Genomic DNA, 18626 nt, shown 5'->3' on the forward strand with positions numbered 1-18626 from the left:
TACAACCGACTACACTCTCAGAAAAGTCACAGAAGGCCTCTCACTAACCCAGCAGCACCCTGAGGCCACATCCCACTCGCCTGCTGGCTCCTAAGCCTTCCGCCCTGTGACGGCTCGCTCCTTCGGTTCCCTGCCTCGATTCCACTGGTTCCTCTACTCATGGGCCTCTTTCCTGTCATCTGGCAGGGTTCTACCAGGACCCTCTGGCTCTCACGACACCCCAGCTCCACAGACCCACCCACTGCGTGGAGCACATGCATCCAGCCCAACCTTGCTGATATGCTCCAGCTGGCCCTGGACTCGAACCACGCTGCCGTAGCTTTCCATCAGTGTGGCATCTGCGAGTTACCTCCTGGGTAATGCCAGGTGATGGTAACATCAACCAGGAGGCACTACTGAGAAGCAGAACGCATGGTGCGGTGACCCGAACGTCACATCCCTCAACAGACGCTCCGTGTCTTCTCTCTTGGCAGAGCTTCGCTGTAGGAAGGAGGCTGTTCCTCCAGTGCTGCTACTTCCAACACCAGGGAAAGCAAGCTTCAGAAATGAACGATGTCAGAGGCAGGACCCACCAGCAGGGCTGCCAGCGGCCAGACGACCACAGACCCAGCATTCCCCAGCCACACACAACTGACAGCCCAGGCTCTAGAAATGCACGGTTTCAACCTTAGGAGTAAAAACCCTCCCAAGCCAACTATTATTTTCAACAATGGGATGGGGGAGTAGGGGGGGGCGGGGTTCTAACCCTGCCCCCCTTGATAGAAAAGAACTGGGATCTGATGATCTGTGCTAAGTCAGCACTTTGCTTCCGCCACATGCAATCATCCTCAGCAACAGGAAAAGTCAGAAGCGTTGAGTGATGACACCGATAGCAACACATGCGGTTCTGACAGCTCCGGTAACTGGCTGCAGATACAACCCGACAGCGGTGAGATCCACGGACATCACCAGTCTTCCCAAGGATCGTGTTCCTGAATCTTCCGCATTCGGAATAACCGTCTCCTTTGCCAGGACTGAGCCATGCTTCCCTCTCGCCTGTCCTCTGCTTTCACCAGCTTCGTGCGCGTTTCCGAGCAAGTGTCTGTGCAGGTGCTATCACTTATTTCCACAGCAAGAATGTACACAGACACCACAGAAATGGGCAACCCTGTTAGGAGCTGTGCAGGGACATCTAACTCATCAATGTGCCAAATTCCTGTTGCCATGGAAATTAAACTAACGTTGCTATGACCGCATCTCTTACTGCACCACTAAAGACCATCCCGGTAAGAGGAATGTGCCTCTGCATAGCATTCAGCTCATGTTTACAAGACCGTTTTCCCTGAATATGCTTGTTATGTGAGATAGAAATCAGTGAGATGAGCTGTAACGTCTAGTATAGGATCGTTGTGTCTCCTAGGCTCAAACACACCCTTTAATGAAGTTTAACTCTCTGGGGACGTGAGTTACGTAGTAACATGTTTTGGATACTGTCTCTTTCACATTCTAAATATCAACACCAAAGAAGTTCTTGAGTTCCTTTTTAAATTGAAATGCAATTTACAAACCATAAAAGCCCCAATATTAAAGGATACAATTCAGTGTTTTTAGTGTATTCTCAAAGCTGCACAACAACCAACCACTAGTATGTAGTTCCGGGACTTTTTCACCACCGGCCAAAGAAATCTTGAACCCATTAAGAGTCAGCACCTGCTCCTTCCTTCCTCTAGCCCCTGGCAATCGTCAGCTGTCTTCCGTTTCTCTGGATTTGCCCATTCTAGACACCTGTTGTGAGGAGAATCATACACAGTGTGTGACCTTTGGCATGATCTTTGGTGCTGGCATCTTTCACGTCCAAGGTGAGTGGAATCTCACAGTGCACAACCTTTGGCACCGGCATCTTTCACGTCCAAGGCTCGTTCGGGTTGGAGCACATGTTCTTTTGTTCCTTTTTATGGCTGAGTGATATTCCATTGTGTACATATTTTCTTCATCCATTCATCTGTTGACACCTGGGTTGTTTCTACTATTACGAATAGTGCTGCTATGAAGATTCTTGCATAAGATTTTTTTTGTAAAAGTGTTTTCAATTTTCTTGGGCATAAGCCTAGGAGTGAAATTGCTGGGTCGTGCAGTGATTTTATGCTTAACTTTTCTGAGGAACTGCCAGACTTTTCCAAAGCAACTGTACCATTTCACTTCCCCTCCCACTAAAGATTTCAGTTTTCCCAAATTCACCATGTCACTGTCCAATACTGGGGTTTTATCCATCTTGGTGGTTGTGAAGTGGTATCTCACGGTGGTTTTGATTTCCATTTCTAAGATGATGAATTCTGTTAAACATCTCATGTGCTTTTTAAGGCATTTATTTCTTTGGAGAATGTATTCAAATCCTTTGTCCATTTTTAAATTGGATTTTAAGAGTTTTTAAATATATTCTTGATATCAGGCCCTTATTGGGATAATGTATCCTGTTCTGTGGGTTGTCTTTTTACTTTAATAGTATCCTCTGAAATGAACATTTTTAATTTTGATACCGTCTTTTTCCCATCAGTTGCTTGTTATGCTTTAGATGTCTCATCTAAGGAAACATTGCCTAATCCAACGTAACAGTTTCACCAGGATTCGCCCCCTAAAGGTGTCATAGGCTGAATTGCCCCTCATGCCCCAGATTCCCATGTTAAAGTCACAACCCCAGAAACTCAAAATATCACTGTATTTAGATACAAGGCCTTTATCTTGGCAATTTAGGTCCCACAAGATCTTAAAAGTAGGCCCGGATCCCTCACAATTGGCTCCTTACGTTGGATCCATTTTGAGCTTTATGTGTAGGGTGAGGAAGGGTCCCAGGCCATCCTTTTCCATGTGGATACCCCAGTTGTCCCAGCACCATTGAGTTGTGAAAGGAAAAAAGTAAAGCAACCCTTACGTCCTTTCTCCATCAACAGAAGACACACTGAAGAATCGTGGACAATTTTGTTGGTTTAAGCCAGTGGTTTTCAAACTTTTGGGTCTCAGGAACCCTTTGCACTTTATTGAAGATCACAAAAAGCCTTCTCATGAGGCCAGGAGTGGTGGCTCATGCCTGTAATTCCAGCACTTTGGGAGGCAGAGGTAGGTGGATCACTTGAGGTCAGGAGTTCGAGACTGGCCTGGCCATGGTGAAACCCCGTCTCTACTAAAATACAAAAAGTAGCCGGGCATGGTGGCAGACACCTGTAGTCCCAGCTACCTAGGGAGGCTGAGGCAGAAGAATCGCTTGAACTCAGGAGGCAGAGGTTGAAGTGAGCTGAGGTCACACACCACTGCACTCCAGCCTGGGTGGCAGAGCAAGACTCCGTCACAAAAAGAAACAATTTAGTTCATTTTACAATGATAAAGTCATTACATCTTAACAGTTTTAAAGAAGAAACCATTTTCCAAAATAAGCAGCAGCGTGGCAATAGTTTGTGCTGCTGTGAAAACCCCTAACATCTCTGCACCTCAGACAGCAGGGTTCTCATGCCTGCATCTGCGTTCAGTGCACTGCAGAGCCGTGGCTGAAGTTTATGAAGAAAGTCTGACCCCATGCTGATATACAATTAGAATTCTCTGCTGCCAAATGTAACAAGCAGCACTTCCGTACAGGCTGTCTGCAATGCGGAGTCTGTGCTCTGGTCAATGGGCTTTTCTGCCCCAATTCCTTCTAAGTCGACTGGCCCGTCCTGCACTTTAATGGCTTTTACCAGCACACGATTTTGTAATCACATTGGTTAGAAAACACTGGTTCAGAGTTATGAGCAGCTTCCACATTTATGTGTCCCCCCCCCCAAAAAAAAAAAACCCACATCAATATCACCATTGATCACATGAGAAAATGGTGGACACAAGATTTTTATACTTTAATATTCACTGGAAAGCTCAAATGTCTATCACTGGGAATAATGTAAGGTGCTTTCCTTGAGATGAAAGAGTCGTTTTGTTCATTTTTCAGGCCACACCTGCAAATATCTCCATCTGAAGTGGCATTGTTTGTAAGTCTTTCTTTACATAAAGAAAGCTGTCAGTGGAAGAAGTGGTTCTGCAGGTTCATAGCTCAGAGGCACCAGGGCTCTCCCTAGATTAACCATAAAATCCTCAGAAGATGCACCTGTGCACCATTCCTGTTTCTCACTCAGAACATTCCAGAAGGAACCCTGAATCCCGGTGCTGCAGCGGGACTGAAGTTTGCTCTCGCCCACACAATCAACCCAGGGAGCTCCCCCAGTCGCCACCCCAAGGCCAAAGCCTTGGTCCTCTCTCTGGTCTAGGAGGGCTCCTGCAGCTCCAGCCTAACAGGGAAAAGCAGGCACCCACATGTCAGAAAGCACTCCCAAGGCCCGGCGAGCACTTCTGCTTATGTGCCAGCCAAGTGTGTTTGACAAGGCTACACCCAGCTGTACAGCAGGCAGCGAGGTACCCAGCAAATACTCAGGGCTCATGTTACTGAGGAAGGAAGGTAGACAGCGAGGTACCCAGCAAGTGCTCAGGGCTCACGTTACAGAGGGGAAGTCAGGCAGATAGTGAGGTACCCAGCAGGGTTCACGTTACCGAGCAGAAAAGGAACGTGGAGACAAGGGGGCTGGAACAGTCTGTCGTAAGCTTTAGCATTTACAAGGCTAGCTGAAGATTATCCGATTTGACCTTCGCAACAGCTAACAAGATAAGCAGAGGCATGACTGTTTTCACTACTTCATAAAAAGAGATCCAGAGAACTAGTGATGACCACGTGCTCTTCCCACAGGCTCCCAGAAATCCTCAAATCATGTCTCAGTTGTATACATGTGATAGTATCTCAGTCACTTCCCCTCTCTGCAGGGGGATTTTAATGCCGCCCTGCTGTTCCTTCACACCCCTGCCCTCTCCTGCATTTCAGTCATGCCCACCATCCATAGGGAGTCCGCCCCACCTCACCTCACCCCACCCCCGCTGCTGCTGATGGCTTGGGTCACCCTTATCTTTCATTTCCACCTGCAGGGACCTGTTCTTCCTTCAAACGCAGCTCAAATTCACTCATTGTGTGAAGCCTTTTCCAGCCATCACAACTGTCATGTGTAAAATCAGTCTGTGGAATGCTTCATTTAGGAGGTGCTTATGTTGCCTTATTGGTTGTGAGCAGGACCAAATTCTGAGCAAACCAGGTGGTCCCCTCTCCCCATCTCTGCTCCAGTGCACTTAAAACAAGGATTCCTGGAAGCACCTTTTTAGTCCAATTCATGCATGAGTCTGCCCCACACCCTGCAGAAAAGCCCTGGCGGTCAGGGCTCAGGGCCTCCAGGTGGGTAAGGAGAGCTTAGTGCCCTCTCTGGAGTTGTCACCCAGAGACCCACGGCTGGAAGGGGAAAAACCTTGCATCCTGTGAAACATCCCCGAGACCCACTCAGGAGCAGAAAATGGGGAAGAAGCCTCAAACAGACCCTCGGGAGGGCAGTCAGCAGGAGCCACGGAGGCCACCAGGAGGGAGGGAGGGAGGCAGGCAGGGAGGCCAGAGTGATGTGGCTAGAGGTGACGTGGTGGGGGGATGACACGGCGTGGTTGGGGGAGGAGATGTGGCCAGAGGCAACGTGGCCAGGGAATGAGATACGGCTGGAAGTGACAAGAGGGGTCTCCAGGCCTCAGACTGTGCCTGATTTATGGATGACATTTTGATTAAGATGTTATATCTAACTTTAAAGTAGCAATTTAGAACCATTGTGTACATTTAAAGCACGGTACAAATATAGCACATTTCCCAAACCGAAGAACAGTGTATTGAAGGAAAAAATAGCAGCTCACCAATAAAAAAAGTGAGTAAAGATAAAATTCATTTAAGATCAGAAATAAAGAGATCCTACAGCTCTTCTAGTCCAATCCCCACCCTAACGTGAATGGGGGGAAAGGGAAGTAGATTCTAGTCAGTCAGAATTAAAGGCAAAACCGATCCACTTTACTTTCTACTTGACAGAAAATAAGCAGCTCATCAAGGAATCCCTAAGAACAGTAGCTTTAGGAGTCCCCAAAATGCAAAATTCACCTTCAAATTAAATCTACTGGCCGGGCGCGGTGGCTCAAGCCTGTAATCCCAGCACTTTGGGAGGCCGAGACAGGCGGATCACGAGGTCAAGAGATCGAGACCATCCTGGCTAACATGGTGAAACCCCGTCTCTATTAAGAAATACAAAAAACTAGCCGGGCGAGGCGGCGGGCGCCTGTAGTCCCAGCTACTCGGGAGGCTGAGGCTGGAGAATGGCGTGAACCCGGGAGGCAGAGCTTGCAGTGAGCTGAGATCCGGCCACTGCACTCCAGCCTGGGTGACAGAGCGAGACTCCGTCTCAAAAAAAAAAAAACAACAAAAAAAACAAACAAACAAAAAAAAAACAAATTAAATCAACTGCTAAGTGTGTATAAAGTTATTGTTTTCATTATTCCCTTCCTCATTCCCAGGGGCTTTATTTAGACCTTGTTTCCCCCTAATTGCCTCCAACACACCCAGGAAATTTAAACCCCACAAGTAAACTGTGTCTCGATTAACACACAGCGTCCTTTAGGAGCAGACAGTCCGTTGCTCTAAGACGTTCTTGTCACCTAAGCACTGAGTACAGCCTGAGAATGCACAACACACACACACACGAACTCGGACAGACAACAGGTGAGATGTGGCACATGAGGAGGAAGACGAGACAAATGAGCTTCACCGACTTCACCGACACCCCGGATCCATGAAGAAGTGACACATGCAGACTGCTCGGGTGCCAGTGACTCCTCAAAAACAGCCAAGGGCAGCATTTGGAGAAGCAGCACCACAGGCCAGGAGGGTCTGGGGTCTTCAGAGGGGAGGGGCGCCCCCGACCAGGTGTTGGGGGCTTCAGAAGGGGAGGGGGGCCCCAACCAGGTGCTGTGGACTTCAGAAGGGAGGGGTGCCCCGATCAGGTGCTGGGGCTTCAGAGTGGACGGTGCCCCGACCAGGTGCTGGGGGCTTCAGACGGTAAGGCAAATATATCCAATTCATCCTGTCACTAAAAACGAAATTATCTACCATCTCCATCACAGATGATGCAGTGAGGTTTCCATCACCGGGGTGGTTTTTTTTTTTTTTTTTTTTTTTTTTGACAGGAGTTTCTGCTCTGTCACCCAAGGTGGAGTGCAGTGGTGCGATCTGGGCTCACTGCAACCTCTGCCTCCCGGGTACAAGTGATTCTCCTGCCTCAGCCTCCCAAGTAGCTGGGATTACAGGTGCCTGTGTCACCATGCCCGGCTAATTTTCATATTTTCAGTACAGACGGGGTTTCACCATGTTGTCCAGGCTGGTTTCGAACTCCTGACCTCAGGTGATCCACCTGCCTCATCCTCTCAAAGTGCTGGAATTACAGGCGTAAGCCACGACGGCCTGTGATTACTAGTGTAATTTCTCTCTCTCACACCCACTCCCCCCCCCTTTTTTTTTTTTAAATCAGCTTTATGGCTATATTTTTTCCAAGAGAACCCATTACCCATTTGAAGTACAAATAAGACACCATGTTTAAAAACCAAAAATTCCAATTTACATAGAAATCTCCAAATACCCAGTCTATTTGAGCCTTGAGAATAAGATCAAGCTGTTGGCTGAATACAACTTCCCTTTCCATCTGTCTGCCTGTTAGACACAAGGACAAAGCCATGAGCTAGGGACATAAAGGCAGCAACCACCAAGGCAGCCGAGACTCCAAATAAAAGCTCGAAGGACAACACAAAGGTACCACACCCTGCACGCCCTCCTCTCCTTCCGTTTCAGAACTTCCAGAGGATGAAACAGGGACCTCCTCAGACATCCCACGGTGCAGGCAGCCAGAGGGGAAGGCGGCGGCAGCCTGAATGAGGCCACCGGGAAATCACATTCCACAAACAGAAATTCTCCATGTGCTTTACATCCTCTGTCTCTGAAGAACTATGCCAGTCTAACAGTCGCTAGAAAACCTTATTCAAGTGTCATTTCACATTTCAAGCAAAAAAAAAAAACTGTGGTAGGGCATGAGGGAAAAACATAGCCATGTGTTCTGGGGTATTAAAAATAAGTTTTCTTCTGTTATAAACGTATAATTATACATTCTCAGATTTCTGTATAATTGATATGCTTCCTAATTAGCAGACATAGTAATAAAAAGTGAATTCCCGAGTGTAAGATCGGAGGACCCATTCACATGGCTTCAGGTTCTGCTACTGTGTTTCAACTTAAGAAAATGGTTCTGTGTATTGGTAACAAGGCGTGAGTGTCTGTGTGGCTGTAATCAGGGTTCGTGTTGGCTCCCTAGCAGAGGATGTTACACTATTACATTATCTTCTACAGAAAATCCTGAAAAAATGAAGGCTGGATATACACACCCTCCCAAAATAATCCAAATGTTCATCGATATGACAAACAGATGAATTACGGTTTCCATCATGGAATATTCCTCAGCAGTGAAAACAAACTATAGCCACAGGTTCCAACTAGGATAAAGAAAACCTTTTAAACACGCTTAAACTGACGAGGCAGAATTCCTCGATTACAGGCATTGGCTCCGAAAGGGTACAGTTCTGAATCCTGTGATGTAGAATTAGTTAGCAACCCTGTTTAGGGACACATCTAGAAAAAAGCAAAATAATGACTACACAATTTTACATTCTTTGTAAATTATAACTACCATGAAAATTCTAAAAATGTGAAAATCTTCCCAACTCTTCCTTTGACAAGCTTCAAAATAAATACCCTAGCATTGCTTGCCACACCCACAGGTGTGCCAAAATAATTGAAAATATACCCAAGTTAATAGAATCAAAACTTGAAGATGTATGAGTGGTCCCTGCCTCGCTATCTCTACATCGTGTAGAAATTTAAGAGCAGGTAGTGGCACTGCAATACAAGGCTCAAACCAACTGGGTATTTGGAAACTTCTGTGCAAAATGACCTTTTTTGGTTTTTAAACATCGTGTTATTTGTACTTCAAACAGGTAACTGTTTGGTTCCCTTGGAAAAAATACAGCCATAAACCTGGTTTAAAAAAAAAAAAAAAAGGGAGTGGGTATGAGAGACAGTAGCTTAGAAATTTTACCAGTGATGGCAGGGAGCAGTGGCTCATGCCTGTAATCCCAGCACTTTGAGAGGCAGGACCCACAGGGCCTTTGAAGGCACCGGTCTCCTCTGTTGCCTTCCTGCCAGACTGACACCAGGACATTCACTGGGTTTCCATCCCTGTCTCATTCAACATCCCCCCCAAGGGTAGCCTTCATCCTCATCTGGGGCTCAACTCTGCCCTATTTCCTAAATCTCTGCCTTCAGAGCTTGAAAACACCCACGCCCAGGGTAACCCTAGGTCCACGTTTACCCCCAGAGAGTCCCGATTTTATCTGTTTCCCCAGCATCACCTTAGTGATAATTTATCCTGTAAATTTTGAAATGCCTTCACACCTCACCCCCACTGTCTCCCAGCAGACCCCCCTCAGATGCACCTGCCCCAGACCCCACACCCATGTCTCTGCATGCTGCCCTGCTCTGCCCATGTGGGGACCACCTCTCTTTCTTGAGGAATCAGCTGGCGATCATCTCCCGTGTGGAGGACTTCCCTGACTTCCAACCCTCTCCAGCAAAGGCAGAAGCCATCCTCGGTACTTCCTCAATACTCAGGCCAAATATTAAGATGACGCAGATGCTAGCTGTGCCTGGGATGCCATGGGCAGGGTCCCCAGATGCTCTGCACATGGCCCGGGGCACAGCCTGAACACAGCAAGTGCTACAGAAATAAAATCGACGTGCGCTGACCTCTGATAGGGCCTCCTTCACCATCTACATCTGTCTCCCCTCTGGACAGTAAAATCCACAAGACAGGGAGGGCTTGTCTCACTCATCTTCAAACTCCCAGTGTCACCCTGGCAGGTAAAGGGGACTCAAATGTCTTCTGAAGGAAGCCGCTGGTTAGCTGCCAAGTTAAAGGGCCTCTGAAAATCAGAGCTCTGCATAGGAGTCCAGCACACTTTATGATGAATGACTCCAACCACGGCAGAACTCGCCGTGGAACCAGTGCTGACCAATTCAGGGTTTGTTCACTGTTTCTCAGTTCATTAGCATAACTCACTCTAACAGAGCAGCCACGCACAGATCCTCAGACGTCTACACAGAGTGGGATGATGGCGCCAAGTCACGTGAACGTCCCATTGCAGACTGGGAGACACCAGTCAGACGCGGATCCAGGGAGAGTGCAGACCTTGCATTAAATTGGCTCCGTGTAAACAGCATTCCCTGCCAGGTCCTTTCCTATCTGCACAGCTTCTACAAATTCAACTCTCACACCTGACACCTAAGAATACTGCATACCCCCATGTGAACCCCCCACTTACCTCCCAAAATGACCCGGCATGGTCGAGTACAAACCATTTCAACATAAGGGAACTGGAGGGCATGTGGGGCTTTCCTGAGTCCCTGCTGCCTCCTGACTGGAGGGTCCAATGCTTCAGACCCCTAGTGAAGGGAGGGTCTCTTCGGGCCCCTCAGCGTCAAGAAAACGCATGTTCACTTTCTCAAGACCACACACAACCGAGTCACAAAGCAGGGCGGAACCTCGACTCTCTGGGTTCAGGTCACGTCGAGTTTACGAGCTGCTGCTGTGAACACTGCAGGAAATGATGAGCCTGATTCCGGGTTTGACCTCGAGCTGATCAGCATTAACTAATTTCACTTTCCAGGACTAACTTCAAAGGCCTGTAAAGCCAGAGAAGGGAGAGGAGATGGAACACGCCCTCACCCCAGACCTGCTGCAAGCACACACTTCTCAGATGTGTCCCAAGGTGCACAGCATGTCCGGTGCCTGTTCATGTCCACTGACCTGCAGGTCTTCTATGTGGCGTCAGCCTCCTGGGCACTGGGACAAGAGGCATAATGGCAAGTCCCCTCTGCAGCAAAGGTGAGGTCCAGGGACCCAACACAATAGAACTGACCTTTTTCTGACAGTCTTAAAACAGAAGGAAAATACTGTACAGCCAACGTCCCCTCATGCAGGTTTATTTACCTGTGACTCACAGGCCATGACAGACAACTTCAGGTTCTTACTGATTCCTATTTTCCCCATCCAGAAAACCTTTCTTTTTAATATCGTATGAACTTGCCATTCTGTAGGCCAAAAAACAGCAAATATTAGCAGTTTCCTATGGTTCAAACGAATAAAACATGATCACGACCTTTTGTGAAACCATGAAGAAAAGGTGGATATCTCAATATGTGTTTCCAGACAGGCTTTGTTCCTGAAGCACTAACTCTGTTCACTCAGGATTTTAGACCCTGAAGAATAAACATCAGTATTCCACCAAGAAAACCAAAAGAATGAAATAATTTTGCATCCACCTTGGAGCCTTTTTAGGACAAGGCAGGACACAAACTTTTAAAAAGCTGCAGTTGTCCCTCTGTATACACGGGGACATGGATTCCAGAACACCCCCCGAGTTTACCCAAATCTACATATCCACAGGACCCACGGCCACCCTATGGAACCGCATGTAGGAAACGTTGGCCCTCCACAAAGCCAGGTTTTTTCAGTAACTGTTTGGTTGGAAAAAAAAATTAACATAAGTGATCCTTCAAAGCTCAAAACCCATGCCGTTCAGGGTCAGCTGCATTTACTACTTGTGTCATATCTGAGGCCTGAAAGCCATCATTCTCGATACCTTAACGTGACGGTTAACAAACTAACTGTTCTGATTAGAAAGAGGAAAAAGCTTATTTTTAAGCTGACAATCAGAGTGGACGCTGCTACGGTGAACGGAGAACAGACCTAAGCAAGCACCAAGGCTGGGGTGACTGCCTGTGCTCAGACCCACCAGGACGTGTTCCTCCATCTCCCTCTGCTGAAAGGGATAACCCCTTCTCCCCCACGACTAAAGGGCCTTTATTTGAATATTCACACGAGAAGTGCTATGAAAAGCTGAAACGTCACAGATAACATTTTTTAAAATAAACATTAACTTAAGCATTTAACAAGCCCATTATGATTAAAAAAAAAAAAAGGTATTAAGTTGCTGGGTGTGATGGCTCATGGCGTAATCCCAGCACTTTGGGTGGCTGAAGTGGATACATCACTTGAGGTCAAGAGTTTGAGACCAGCCTGGCCAACATGGTGAAACCTCGTCTCTAACAAAAATACAAAAATTAGCCAGGCATGGTGGCAGACGCCTATAACCCCAGCTACTTGGGAGGCTGAGGGAGGAGAATCACTTGAATCTGGGAGGGAGAGGTTGCAATGAGCCGATATCATGCCATTGCATTTCAGCCTGGGCGTTCAAGTGTGGAACTCCATCTCAAAAAGAAAAAAAAGTATAAAGTTTTCCTTCCAATGAACCTATCATTCAGCCACTGAGGTAACCTATAGGTACTTATTCAGCCATGAGATACACCACGGGAGACATAGGCAAACAGGACACAGTTCCTCCCTGAAAGAAGGCTGCACCCCAACAGAAGGCAGGCACACACTCCCAATGGAATTGGCGTAGGGAACAGATGCTGCTGCAGGTGGAACTGGCTGCACAGAGCACCCGCTCAAGTGTCTGAGAAATAAGGAGCTGTTGGTGGCATCACCTACCGCACCTGAGCTGGGGTGCTGGGGAGCCTGTCATCACCACCACCACCCGGGGCAAAGACCCCCAGAACCACACAACGAGCTTACAAACTCACCGAGGAGATGACTGAGCAATGTGAGTGGAGTGATGCGAACATGCAGACATCAGGGCCACGCGTGGCATTTGTTTTGTGCATTGACTTGAGCATGCCCCAGGTGCCCAGATGGCTGGTTCTGCATTATTTCTGTGTGAGATGCATGTTTGCCTCTGGACTGAGTGGAGACCCATCCTCACCAGTGTGGGGGGCACCACCCTATCCACCCAGGGCTTGAATAAAACAGCAAGTGGGGAAGACTGGGCTCACTCCACCTGTCTGGCTGATGGGCCAGGGACATCTGTCTTCTGCCGCCTGTGCTCCTGGGTCTCAGCTCCTCAGACCCAGGTGGGATCTGCACCCTCCGCTTTTCAAGTCTTCAAGCCACGCCCTCCCAGGACTCTAGCTTGCAGGCTGTGGGTCCTGGGGCTTCTTGGACTCCGTAGCCCCTGCAGCAAACATCCCCCTGGAGACACACGCACACCCAGCTGGCTGTCTCTCTGGAGAGCCCTGATTAAAAGTTGCCCCTAGAAGTGGTCTTCAGAGTTTCTTTCTAGCCCTAAGATCCCAGCGCCCCTCCTAGAATTCTAGGCGGAAAGGTGAACGGAAACCAATGGACAGAGGTGTGTGCCGAGGAGACGCCAGGCAGCGGCGCTTGGCATGAGGGCACTAACGCTCTAAGCAAAGACTCAAGGTTGCTTGCCACAAAAATGAGAACGGTAAAGATTTCTTCAAACAGAAATGAGTTTGTTTCATGATTTGCTCTTAATACATAAGAAATCATAAAAGTAGGCCTATTAACAATTACATAAGTCTTTAGAGGCCCTTGAACTACTTCTGTGCCTTTGTGTTTTTATACAAAATAAGCCTGAGGCTAAAGAGAATAACGTCACCGGCCGCAGCTGGGGCCACGCGAGGACACAGCTTATACCCATGAGGTTCCTGGGTGCCCCGAGTCCTTCCCTTGCTATTTATGGAAATATGGGAGAAAGCAGGTCTGAGCATGGACCTGGCCATGCCCCCAGGGGCTAAGGAAAGCACCCATCTGTCCAGCCTTCCCTCTACCCCGCGGCTCCCTCCTACCCGGACTCTTGGGCTGACGCGGCTCATGCACTCAGCAGCGCCATCATTAAACGTTTAGCTTCACATCATGAGGGCCTCCTCTGGCCTCCTCTGACCACCCCTGGACCTGCAGTCAGCACTAGTCTGGAGGACACGCATGGACACGGCTGATGGATCACGGCCTTCAGCGAGGAAGGTGCCAGGCAAGGAGTCGGAGACACTGGGGATGGAGCTGCACTCACCCAGGGAGGCGAAGGCCGGCAGCGGCCACCACCGAAGACCTCCCTTCCCGCCCTGAGGGCAGCTCACCCAGGGAGGCTAAGGCCAGCACCGGCCACCACTGAGGGTCTCGAGGGCCCTTCCCACACCGAAGGCGGCTGCGATCACATTTCCCATCACACCAAGAGACCCCTGTATTGAGCACAAAGCTTTTCAACCTTCGAATCAATAAGGAATCATAACATGGACATTCCCTCAATCCAAATGACCAGCCCACGAAACAGACAAGCAATCCTCATACACATTTCCTGTGGGAAAGTCAGTCCATCCCTGGGGCATCACCCCAGGGGTGGGCGAACATCATAGGGAGAAGCCCCAGCCTGGCTCCTCCCCCTACAGCTCCTTTTCCCTCTGCCTCCCGGCCCTCCCCACCCCCTCCTAGCTTCAGAGGCTCCTTCCTCAAATTCTTTCCCCTTGATGAAGTCATTCATCCCCAAAACACAAAGCAAAGGCATGGGGGCTTAAGAGAAAATCCACACCGTGGCTCCTGTTTTAGATTCTCATAAGTTTGAGAATAGCCAAGCAAGAATCTTTGGCATATGAATGTGGTCTGAAGGCATCTGAGCACAATGCCTGGCACTGGCCCGGAGTGGATCATGGGTGTCTTGGACATCTGCATAACTCTACACCAATTATTTTGAAACATCACTAGCAGAATAGAACCATGTGAAGAGCTACTTCTCTGTTAAAAGTAGGAAAAGACTCCAAGCTGCCCTCAAGGAACATCCTTCCCACCAGGAGTTTCTGCATCCAGCCTTTCAGGCACAGGCGCAGCCCCCGGGCCCGACTCCCTCATTCCTGCGTCATAAAGCAGCAAAGACCGTGGGGAATAAAGCAAGTGAAGGGGTCAGTCCCGCACAAAATGGGCTCCAGAAGCCACAGCCCCTCTCCCAGTGTGGGAGCCAAGTCCAGAGACCTGGAAACCCCAGCGTTCCCAGGGAGGAGGGCAGAACAATGCCATTTCCCCCTAGTTTACGGAGACAGCACCCCACGTCCTCTGGCCTTAATGGAAGAGATACTTCGCGTAAAAGATTTGAATGAATCTACCACACACAGAAAATGGGCTAAGGGCTAAGATACCCATTTAAATGCCTGCAAAAACACATTAAAGGAACACACAGATAAGCGAGGTTCTTCTCTTATCCAAGAAATGTTCAGAAACAAATCCAGCAAGTAATCTCTTTGCAATCAAAAGACCAATTCAGAGGTGCAGATTAAAAATCAAGACACAACTGAACCCTTAATACACCAAGAACCAAGTTCCACGGAAGTGTAATCACGTCACCACCTCCCAACTGAAGGAGGCAGCACTGGCCACTGACCAGCTGTTCAGTCATAGGTCAGTGAACGAAAGGCAACGCTGCCCAGGACAACGACAAGATGTTAACCTGAAAAGGGCAAAATCGCAGAGGCTGGAGGGACCTTCCAGGTAACCCGGCCGCCTCAGTGGACAGAGGACCCCCGTGGGGCCACAGAGCCCAGAGCTCCAGTGTGTTCGGGGCAAGCACTCAACTGCAACCCTGATGATGTCCGAACGCCTCCTGCCCTTCTGCGTCTCTGCCCCATTAACTGGGAATCCGTGAATGCTAAGGAAATGTAATGCATTTCACAATACATTTAGATTTCTAGCAAATTAAAGATAAACAGTGAGAAACTTTGAGAATTAACCAAAATACAGTTCACTGAATGCCCAAACTCAAAGCTAGTCTCCAAGAGGTGATAAGCTGTGTGTGGTGATTAATGCCTGTAAATCCCAGCAGTTGGAGAGGCTGAGGCAGGAGAATCACTTGAGCCTGGAAGATTGGGGTTGCAGTGAGCTGTCATTGCACTGCTGCACCCAGCCTGGGAAACACAGTGAGACTGTCAAAAAAAAAAAAAAAAAATTAAAGAAGTTCAAATGAATTTGCCCATACCCTTTAAATTTTCATTTGGGTGCATGAGGTGATCTAGTTCCTTTTCCCTTGCAATACATGAATAATCTAACAAATAATTAAATATAATCTAACAATTACACGGGAAAATTTAATTATTTTCCCATTTCATTATTCCATATTTCAGAGAAAAAGTTAAAATTATTCCCTCTTTCAGGGAAAAAGCTAAAAATCATTTTAAACCTTTCTTCCACAAAACAATGCTCAGTCATCTCTATCTGCTTTATAATGTGGAATTCAACTTCACATGTCTACAATACAGTTTTTGTTAAACAGCATTTATGTAGACAGGCAAGAGAAACACTTGGTCTATGTAGAAGCAGCAGAAGACACGTTTTAACAGAAAAGGGAGAAGATACCACCGTGTGGATCATCTGGAAATTCTGTCTTCATCTTGCCCACACAACACACAGAAAACAGCCAAGCACGTGCCTAGTGTCCAACAGGAGCACAGAAAGGACAGAGATCCCTCCAGTTGTTTAGTGACCAGCCCCACTTGTCACCGCCACATAACAAAATCCGCACGGCAACTTCAGCACGTTTCATTCACGATTCCATGGAAATCAGGCTGAAGAACTGGGAGATGTTTTGCCCACCTTTAAAATCCAAGTGTGGGACTAATAAACATATTATGGGTTCACTTAACTTTTCCATATTTTTACTTGGAGAAACCTATAAAGTTCTTGTCAGTTACGTGCTTAAGTTTTTCAATAATATTTAAATGCAAAGGTCAGGCAAGACTTGAAAGGAGGTACACACATACGGGCTGGCGTGGTAGCTCACACCTGTAATCCCAGCACTTTGGGAGGCCGAGGCGGGCGGATCACGAGGTCAGGAGATTGAGACCATCCTAGCTAACACGGTGAAACCCTATCTTTACTAAAAATATAAAAAATTAGCCAGGTGTGGTGGCGGGCGCCTGTAGTCCCAGCTACTCGGGAGGCTGGGGCAGGAGAATGGTGTGAACCCGGGAGGCGGAGCTTGCAGTAAGCTGAGATCACACCACCGCACTCCAGCCTGGGGGACAGAGGGAGACCGTCTCAAAAAAAAAAAAAAAAAAGAGGTACACACATACATACCACGTTCTTCCCTCAAAGAAAAGGGCCCTTTTTTAGGATTCCAGATGGAAATGTGGTTGTCTCCCTGCTTTTGAGAGGATGGGCTGTTTGAAGCATGAACAGACTTTTCCTCCATGCACCCAGGATGCACCATGGGGGACAGTGCTGCCGCCGCCTCCCCAGTCTCTGCTCAGTGTGGGGCAAGGGGAGCTCATCTGTCTCCCGTGTACACTGCCAACAGGCCAGGCGCTCAGGAGGGGGCTTCCAGGACTCGCTGAAGGCATTAGTTAGCAGGGCAGGCAGTGCCTCGTGCTGGTGGGCATCCAGCAGTGAGGGGGTCTTGCACTTTACTCCCCGGGCCCAGCCCCAGAGGGGAAAGAGGCACCTGTATCATAACTAATGTGTATTTATAGACACACAGAGACTCTGCAGTGCAAGGCGCAGAACTAGAAAGAATCATGGAAATAAGAGGGAAGACATTTCATTACGACTGGCACAGCCACCTCAAGCCTCAGCACTTCCTGCCGGAGCCCTCACTGACCAGACTCCTCCGGGGTCACTGCCACTGCCTTGCCCAGCTCACGACAGGGCAGATGGTGACAGAGCCTCAGAACAACCTCCCACTCCCCTTCCTCACCAGCCCAGGGGATGAGCTGCTCATGAGTGTCCCAAAGCCTGAATGCGGGAATACAGAGGTGACTGAGCAGAAAGGGGGACAGCCACAATGGCCACGGTTGTGCGGATATTGCTGGGCACCCCAGCAGCGCTTTCCACCTTAAAGAGGACTGCCACGGGTGTGCGGATGCTCCCGCGTGACCCAGCAGTCCTTTCCACCTTAAAGGGGAATGGCCACGGGTGTGCGGATATTCCCGGGTGCCCCAGAGCCCTTTTCACCTTAAGGAGATTTTCACAGTCTCATTTCAGTCTCCCAACTATTCAGTGAGGTTGGAGGAGTACCACTGTGGACCAACACTGATTGGCACCAAGTAAGGGCAATTTTATAACCAAGTCTCGATTGTAAGAGAATCAGGTCTTTGGCCATCTGGTCAAAGCTCTTTCTGTAACAAAGTTGGATAATTAAGTTGCACTTTGGTTTTCCAAATCTTGCTACAGAAACCACATCTTCCTAGGTGTGGCTCCGTGGTGTCACGTGCACACATCAGTAGCCAGGCTTGCCAAGACTCACGGCATGTTACACGTTCACCTGAGAAGGCTGCTCAATCGTTGAGGGCTCTGGCATGCTCTGAAATGAATTTGCCACTTCAGCCTACACTCTACTTCCTTGTTTGGTTAAAGAAAACCAAAAGGCAAAATTTGTTTTGGCCAATCGCCTGCTGCACCTAACTGCAGAGGTTTTAATTATAGTACTTTCATTGCATCCTAGAAAGCAAAGTCATATAGATCAACTCATTATTACCACTCCAAAGGTTTAGTAAATCTCCAGATAATCAGGCCAACATTTTAACAAGCTACATTAAGGTTTATAATACTCAAAATTTAAAACTACATCCATGCTTCAAAAACCACCATTCCCATTTTAGATGGACAAATGCATATGAGAAAGAAAGAAACGTGCTGAGTGCATTTTTTTTTGTTAATCTTATGGAGAAACTGCCACTTTAAAAATGGCTCTAGTTCCTGGCTCCAGATGGGTGTGGTGGGTTGCCT

The 18626-nt window shown here is 48.1% G+C and overlaps 1 protein-coding gene across 1 annotated transcript in view; it reads right to left on the reverse strand.

Moving 5' to 3' along the window:
• The window catches only part of LOC144341479 (ATP-dependent 6-phosphofructokinase-like), a 45285-nt gene extending 42845 nt beyond the window's left edge, over nucleotides 1-2440 (reverse strand). Inside the window, exon 1 of the mRNA XM_078005034.1 lies at nucleotides 271-2440. Within this exon, the coding sequence (XP_077861160.1) occupies nucleotides 271-379 (109 nt within the window). The 5' untranslated portion in view covers nucleotides 380-2440. The remainder of the gene's footprint in view (nucleotides 1-270) is intronic.
• Between the last annotated feature and the right edge of the window lie 16186 nt (nucleotides 2441-18626).

The sequence above is a fragment of the Macaca mulatta genome, chromosome 6 (assembly GCF_049350105.2).
Source record: "Macaca mulatta isolate MMU2019108-1 chromosome 6, T2T-MMU8v2.0, whole genome shotgun sequence".
In the NCBI taxonomy this organism is placed as follows: domain Eukaryota; kingdom Metazoa; phylum Chordata; class Mammalia; order Primates; family Cercopithecidae; genus Macaca; species Macaca mulatta.